This window comes from Engraulis encrasicolus, chromosome 10, assembly GCF_034702125.1.
Source record: "Engraulis encrasicolus isolate BLACKSEA-1 chromosome 10, IST_EnEncr_1.0, whole genome shotgun sequence".
In the NCBI taxonomy this organism is placed as follows: domain Eukaryota; kingdom Metazoa; phylum Chordata; class Actinopteri; order Clupeiformes; family Engraulidae; genus Engraulis; species Engraulis encrasicolus.
This window is the reverse complement of record NC_085866.1, coordinates 55,359,700-55,367,582: the sequence shown is the minus strand read 5'-3', so window position 1 is coordinate 55,367,582 and position 7,883 is coordinate 55,359,700. Positions and strand designations below refer to the sequence as shown.

Genomic DNA, 7,883 nt, shown 5'->3' with positions numbered 1-7,883 from the left:
TGCACAACCACGCCCCCCATGCAGAGGATCTGCACACGTGGTCTCGCACCTCAAAAACATCTTGACTTGGCGACGGACGCGAAACTCGCAGAAAAAAGGTGCTGTGATCGGTCCTCTCAGCTACTTCCTTGTTTTCGTGGCAGCACAGTGCCAGTAGTTTGTGAGAACAAACCTGTCAATATTCTATTATGTACAATATAAATGCTTTCTTTCTACGTAGAATGTGTAAATAAAAGCTATGATTGAATTGGAAACAAACTGCATCAGTGTCTGACTTGGCCTGCAGTCTGACTACAGGTAGTGTCATGGTTTCCCAAGAATGGACACAAATGCAGATCTTCCACGGCAAACTTGATTTAATTATAAACTCAGGAACAAAACAAACACGGCACAATGGCCAAAATTGTGAATCGTGAAATCAGAACAGAAACTGGCATAGCATACGGCTCTACAAAACAGCATCAAGAATCTGCACATGGTGAATGAAAGTTCAGGTTTAAATACAGCAACAGGTGGAACATGTGATCAGGGTGATTGCTTGATTGCAGGTGCACGTGATAATTGAGTCACAGTCTTAGTACTCTGGTGAGGCCGGGCGCTGATTGGTTGATTGGTTGAGGGAATTAGCGGATGATTGACTGGATTGTCTGAGATGATGAGGGAATTGTCTTGACGGAGGCAACGGTGTTGTTGCCAGGTTTGTCACAGTACCCCCCCTCTGAGGCACGGCTCCAGCCGTGCGAAGCGAGCGAAGGGGGTGACGACCTCTCGGGCGAGGTGCTGGTCTGTCAGGATGAGACTGGTGGAATTCTGAAATGAGAGTACGGTCTAGGATGTCGGAAGAGGGGACCCAGCTCTGGTCTTCAGGCCCATACCCCTCCCAGTCCACCAGGTACTGCATGCGACCTTGACGGCGTCTGGAATCCAGGAGCGCCCTCACCTGGTAGGCAGGGGAACCATCGATCTCCAGCGCCGGTGGTGGCGTACCACCAGGGACCGCATCAGCCATGGGACCCGGAATCACCGGCCTAAGGAGGGAGACATGGAAAGATGGAGAGACACGGTAGTTAGCAGGGAGTTGGAGCGTGTACGTGACTGGGTTTACCCTCCGGATCACCTTGAATGGGCCCACAAATCGAGGGCTGAGTTTCCGACAGGGCAGCTTCAGTTTCAGGTTCCTGGTGGAAAGCCAGACTCTGTCGCCAGGCTGATACTCAGGGGTATCCCCACGGCGACGGTCAGAGTGGAGTTTTTGCTGACGGACTGCTCTGCTGATTTGGAGGTGGGTCAGCTCCCAGACCCGCTCAGCTCGGCGGAACCAATCATCAATGACAGGGATGTCAGACTTGGTGGGATCCCAGGGACAGAGAGGTGGTTGGTATCCTAGAACACATTGAAACGGGGTTAGTTTTGTTGTTGAATGGATTAGTGAGTTTTGAGCATACTCAGCCCATGGGAGGAACTCTGCCCAGTCATTCTGGCGGCGGTGACAGTATGTTCTCAGGAACCGTCCGAGGTTTTGGATTGCCCTCTCAGCTTGACCATTAGCTTCAGGATGGTAGCCAGAGGTGAGGCTCACAGTGACTCCCAATTTCTTCATGAAAGCCCTCCACACCTGGGAGGTAAATTGGGGCCCCCGGTCCGAGACTATGTCCTCAGGAATTCCGTAGTGTCGGAAAACCTGACTGAAGAGGGCTTCAGCGACCTGGAGAGCAGTGGGCATACTTGTGAATGGGATGAAGCGGTTAGATTTGGAGAACCTATCCACCACAACGAGTATGACCGTATAGCCCTTAGATGGTGGCAGGTCAGAAAGGAAGTCTATGGCTAGGTGTGACCAGGGACGATTCGGAGTAGGCAAGGGCATGAGCTTTCCTGGCGGAAGACAACGTGGACTCTTGGTGGTTGTACAGATTGAGCAAGATTTGACATACCTCTGGACATCATGTGCTATGGAGGGCCACCAGTACTTCCTGGAGATGAGTTCCATGCTCTTCTCAATCCCTGGATGTCCCGAAGCCAAGGAGGTGTGAGACCAGACGATGACCCTGTCACGAACAGTGGAAGGCACATACATTTTGTCAGGTGGGCAAGTAGCAGGAGTTGGCTCACCTCTTTGTTCTCGTCGGATGTCTGCGTCAATTTTCCAGAGGACCGGAGCAACAATGATTGAGGGTGGAAGGATGGGCTTCAGGACTGGGGAAGGCTCAGAGATGGTGTGTATTCGAGACAAGGCATCAGCCTTGCCGTTCTTGGATCCAGGTCTGTAGGTTATTGTGAAATCGAATCTGGAGAAGAATAGAGACCACCTGGCCTGTCTTGCATTGAGCCTCTTTGCAGCTTGGATGTACTCCAGATTTCGATGATCAGTGATGACAACAAATGGTTCTTTGGCACCCTCAAGCCAATGTCTCCACTGCTCAAGGGCCATCTTCACCGCCAGCAACTCCCGATTTCCCACATCGTAATTGCGTTCGGCCGGAGACAATCTGTGTGAGTAGAAGGCACATGGGTGCAGCTTTGGTGGTTCACCTTGACGCTGGGACAACACTGCTCCTACTCCCACATCTGAGGCATCCACTTCGACCACAAATTGTTTGGTAGGATCAGGAAACTTCAGAATCGGTGCTGTGGTGAAGCGTTGCTTGAGTGCAGTAAAGGCATCCTGAGCTGCGTCGGTCCACTGGAGGCTGCGTGGCTTGCCTTTTAGGAGAGCAGTGAGGGGGGCAGCAACTGAGCTGAAGGACCGGATAAACCGGCGATAGAAATTGGCGAATCCAAGGAAGCGCTGCAACTCCTTGATGTTCTTTGGGGCAGGCCACTGGGTGACAGCTTCAACCTTCTGGTCCTCCATCCGAGCACCATCTGGGCCGATCACATATCCGAGGAAGGAGATGGTGGTCTGGTGGAAGAGGCACTTTTCAAGCTTTACATATAACTGGTGCTGTAGGAGGCGTGCGAGTACCTGTCTGACATGTAGGTAATGTTGAGCTAGTGTGGTGGAATATATTAAAATATCGTCAATGTAGGCTACAACATATTTCCCAATCATATCTCTGAGAATGTCATTGACAAAAGACTGGAAGACAGACGGTGCATTTACCAGACCGTAGCTCATCACCAGATACTCGTAGTGGCCAGTACTTGTGCTGAAGGCGGTCTTCCACTCATCTCCCTCTCGGATACGAACCAGGTTGTAGGCACTCCGTAGGTCCAGTTTGGTGTAGTAGCATGCCCCTCTAAGCTGCTCGATGGCGGAAGGTACTAGTGGGAGTGGGTACCTGTATTTCACAGTGATGGCATTGAGGCCCCGATAATCGATGCAGGGCCGCAACCCACCATCTTTTTTCTCCACAAAGAAGAAGCCCGAGGCAGCCGGCGAGGTGGACGGACGGATAAAACCCTGTTGCAGTGCCTCTTGGACGTACTCCTCCATGGCTTGGGTTTCCATTGGAGACAATGGATACACACGGCTACGTGGAGGCGAAGTACCTGGCAGGAGGTTGATTGCACAATCCCAGGGACGATGAGGAGGAAGGTGAGTTGCCCTGGTCTTGGAGAAGACAGCATCCAGGTCCATGTATTGGTTGGGGATTTCCGGAATCATAGCCGAGTCTGGGCTCTCTATGGAGGTGGAGGCACAAGGGTATTTCAGACAATGAATTTGACAAAAAGGTGACCAAGAATGTATGTTACCTCCTTTCCAAGAGACTACGGGGTCATGGGTTTGAAGCCACGGGAGACCAAGGACTACTGGGTGCTGCATGGATGGTAGGACAAGGAAGTTGATTGATTCATGATGCACAGAGTAGACAGTCAGCTGTACCATTGAGGTGATTTGTGAGATGGTGCCATTACCAACGGGTCCTCCGTCTAGGGCCTGGATGGATACTGGTGGTGAGAGAGTGTTGAGGGGCAGTTGAAGGGCCTCAGCCACGGTTGGTGTGACGAAATTGCCTGCTGCAACTGAATCTAACAAGGCTGAGAAAGAGAAACATCTTTCACCGAAGCGTACAGTCACAGGAACAAGGAAGGGCTTGGAGGATAAAGAAGGTGGAGGTAGCTTTACCTTGTGTGGATTGGCAGGCTGGGGGCGTCTCACTCCAGGCTGAGGGCGCTTTGGACAGAGCTCAACTTGGTGAGTAGGGTCCCCACAGTACAGACAGAGGCCAAGGTCAATTCTGCGGCGGCGTTCTTGGGGAGTGAGACGTGCAGATCCCACTTGCATCGGTTCAGGGTCAGGGTCTTGCTGGTAAGTAGGTAGTGATAATGGTAGTGGGGAAGCACGTTTGCCTCTGCGCCTCTCCTGCAGAAGGTAGTCAAGGTTGATGGACAGGTTGATGAGGGCATCCAGAGTCAGCTCCTGGTCACGACAAGCAAGTTCCATTCGCACATCCTCCCTCAATCCTCTGCGGTATAGTGCAATGAGGGCTTTATCGTTCCAACCACTTGCTGCTGCCAGGGTGCGGAACTGTAGGGCGTATTCTGCTGCAGTCCCGGTGCCTTGAGAAAGCTTGAGCAGTCTCTCACTCCGCTCCTTGCCATCAATGGGATGTTCAAAAACTGCACGGAAGAGAGCAATGAAGCGATCATAGGAAGTGGTTACATCACCTCCTTCTCTCCAGACAGCTGTTGCCCAGTCTAAGGCCTTTCCCTTCAGGCGAGTGATGACGGCTGCCACCTTGGATTGGTCTGGCATCTGTGGATGGTGAGCGAGGTACAGGTTACACTGAAGAAGAAAACCTTCGCAACCATTGGGCTCTCCACCGTAGGCTTCAGGCAACTTCACAGCTGAGGCAGGGTGACCTGGCAGGGCGAGGTAACCAGGAAGGGCAGGTTGAACTTCAGCCGGGGCAGGTTGAGCTTGAGCCGGGGCAGGTTGAGCTGGATCTCGGGCAGGTGGAGCTTGAGCCAGGGCAGGTGGCACAGGAGGGCTGGGAGTTGATGCAACACTCGCGGAAGAAAGGTGTCGAATAACCTCATCCATGGCGTTTCCCAGTTTGGAGATTTGTCGTTGTTGTCCTTCTACCGTGGCACTAAGCGAGGCTACAGAGGTCGCCAGCAGTTGGAGTGGAGGTATGGGCATCTCCTCAGATGAATTGGGTGGCAGTGGATAGCTTGCTGCGTCCATAAGGTTGGCAGATTCTTCTGTCATGGTTTCCCAAGAATGGACGCAAATGCAGATCTTCCACGGCAAACTTGATTTAATTATAAACTCAGGAACAAAACAAACACGGCACAATGGCCAAAATTGTGAATCGTGAAATCAGAACAGAAACTGGCATAGCATACGGCTCTACAAAACAACATCAAGAATCTGCACATGGTGAATGAAAGTTCAGGTTTAAATACAGCAACAGGTGGAACATGTGATCAGGGTGATTGCTTGATTGCAGGTGCACGTGATAATTGAGTCACAGTCTTAGTACTCTGGTGAGGCCGGGCGCTGATTGGTTGATTGGTTGAGGGAATTAGCGGATGATTGACTGGATTGTCTGAGATGATGAGGGAATTGTCTTGACGGAGGCAACGGTGTTGTTGCCAGGTTGGTCACAGGTAGCCTAGTTTCTCCACCGAATATAAACACATCGGCAGACTCCAATGTTTCCATGCTTGCATTTTCTGTTCGTAAAAACTTGGTATATCAAAGTACCAGTACATTGCCTTTGCAATTTGTGTAAAAATACTACGCTAACTGAGCTAGAAAGCAACATTGCTTAACAATGGCCACAGTGCTTGCAATGTACAGTAGTGAAGGAAATCACGCTGTTCCAAATGTGGCTCACGACATGAGTCCTTATGCGCAGATCCATAACAGCAAAACTGGTTCGTGACCAGACCCAAGCGACAATTGAGGTGTGCAGTTGCAGATCTCTAATTTGTCCTTAACACACACACACACACACACACACACACACACACACACACACACACACACACAAACTTATTGCAACTTGCTGAAACAACTTTAATTTAGTAGTAAGTCAGGTATTTGATATAAGATTTTCAATGTCTGACCGTTACACTACTGTTTGTGTGTGTGTGTACCTGTGTGTGCCTGTCTTCCTGCGTGCATGTGTGTATGTGTGTGTGTGTGTGTGTGTGTGTGTGTGTGTGCGCTTGCTCGCGCTCGTGTGTGTTTCCTTTCGACCATGTGTGCGTGTGTGTGTGCCATCGAAGTGTGTGTATGCACAAGCTACCATTCCCAATACTACCTTGGAGCTAAATCCATTGGCAGCTTCTGCTTCTGTGCAAGGAACTGTTCCTCTCCCCCTCTCCCTCTCTTTCTGTCCCGCGCTCCCACTTTCTCCAGTCCTTCACTCACTCGCTCACTCAGTCAGTCACTCATTAATTCCGCCGGTCCGTCTCCCTTCCTTCCTCCCCATCCCCTCACACTTCCTCTCCCTTGCTCAGTCCCCTGGTCACTCACTCACTCATGCACTCAGTCATTCACTTCCTTTCCATTCCCTCTCTCTCTCACTAACTTCCTCCCTTCTCACTCCCTGTCTCCCTCTCCTGCTCGCTCACTACATCTTTCCATCACTCCCTCACTCCCCAGAGGTCGCCCAACAGATTGGAACTCCTCCTCTACCTCTCTACTCCCTCACTCATTCAGTCCCTTGTTACCTTGTTCCCTTGCTAACTCACTCAATCCTCCCTCCCTCTCTCTTTAACTCCTTCCATCTCCCTCTTTCCCTCCCTCCCTCCCTCTCTCCCTTGGGGGTCTCCCGCAGCAGCTTGGATCCATCTGAGCTCTGCATTTCCCTCAGCTCTCCTCACACTCTTTCTTTTACTTCGGTCAGCTCGGTTCACTAGAGACTTAAAAAGAAGAAAAGGAAGAAGAAGACGAGAAAAAACCCAAGACAAAACATTTCACCGTTAGATGTTGCACCTGTGCGCAAACACTTAATCAATGCTGCTTTTGCTGGGACTCATTCAGTCGCTGTTCTGTGTATTGTAGTTGTTTAGCTGTGTTTTTTTTACCAGTATACAACACCAGCAAGTATATTGTCGGTGCAGCTCCAACCTGTATCTACCAACATAAAAGCTTCTGCAAATAGAAGTAAAAAAAACAACAACAGAAAAGAACAGTACAACAAAAAAACTAACTTAAAAGTGTACAGTATATGAGTGATTCTACGATTCGCCTGCGCTTTTGGCAAAAGCAAAATGTCAATTATCCTTTTTTTTCCACTAAATGACCTAGATGTTTACATAGTGTATATATTTAAGTTTCCAAACAAACAAATTACCAAGCTTAATCTTAAATCACTTGATAAATACACTAATGAAAGCAAACATTTGCTTGATTATTTTGTCAACAGTGTTATGGACAAATACTATGTAATTTCAAACATATATCAAAATACTACAGAGTTGAAACAACATAAGTTTGAAAGTGCTTATGTCCAACACATAACAGTCAACCGTGTTACTCAACTGTGTTACGGTCAACAGTGCAGGGGAACAAGTCGGCAATTTTTTTTTTTTAGAAAAAACAGAGCAGACAAACCCATCTCCCTAGAACACAAATTATTTTGTTTGTTTGTCTGTCAATATGGAGATAAATTGGCAAAAACATACTCCTCCTCAACTGTCATAGCTAATTGTAACACCATTGACGGTAACACGGCTTGACATTTCAGCCATTTTTTATGGTGTTGTGTTAACTGAGGACCTCAGAAGTTCCACCACCTTAATCAATTCATGTATTTGTATGCTTTATCTGTGTTTTTCTACATGTGATTTCTAATTCAGATTCTTTTAAATATGTTGATAACGCAGTTGACAGGCAATTTTCCCACTATAACATCATGAAAAAGAATGGATTAAATTATGGAAGGGTGGAGCTCAAAACTTACCAAAAAGTCTTCCCATATCCT

At 48.9% G+C, this 7,883-nt stretch overlaps 1 protein-coding gene across 1 annotated transcript; it reads right to left on the bottom strand.

Annotated features, from left to right (window-relative positions):
• Positions 1-488: 488 nt before the first annotated feature.
• LOC134457385 (chromobox protein homolog 7-like) lies at positions 489-3,633 on the bottom strand. Its single transcript, XM_063209385.1, has 2 exons — positions 3,493-3,633; positions 489-1,028 (listed from the first exon to the last, which is right to left on the bottom strand). Exon 2 carries the CDS (start codon positions 1,007-1,009, stop codon positions 575-577), a length of 435 nt encoding a protein of 144 aa, XP_063065455.1. The 5' UTR covers positions 1,010-1,028; positions 3,493-3,633; the 3' UTR covers positions 489-574.
• Positions 3,634-7,883: the final 4,250 nt, after the last annotated feature.

Coding starts and splice junctions, on each gene's coding strand:
- LOC134457385 (XM_063209385.1), bottom strand. CDS start 1,009: ATGGCTGATGCGGTCCCTGGTGGTACGCCACCACCGGCGCTGGAGATC.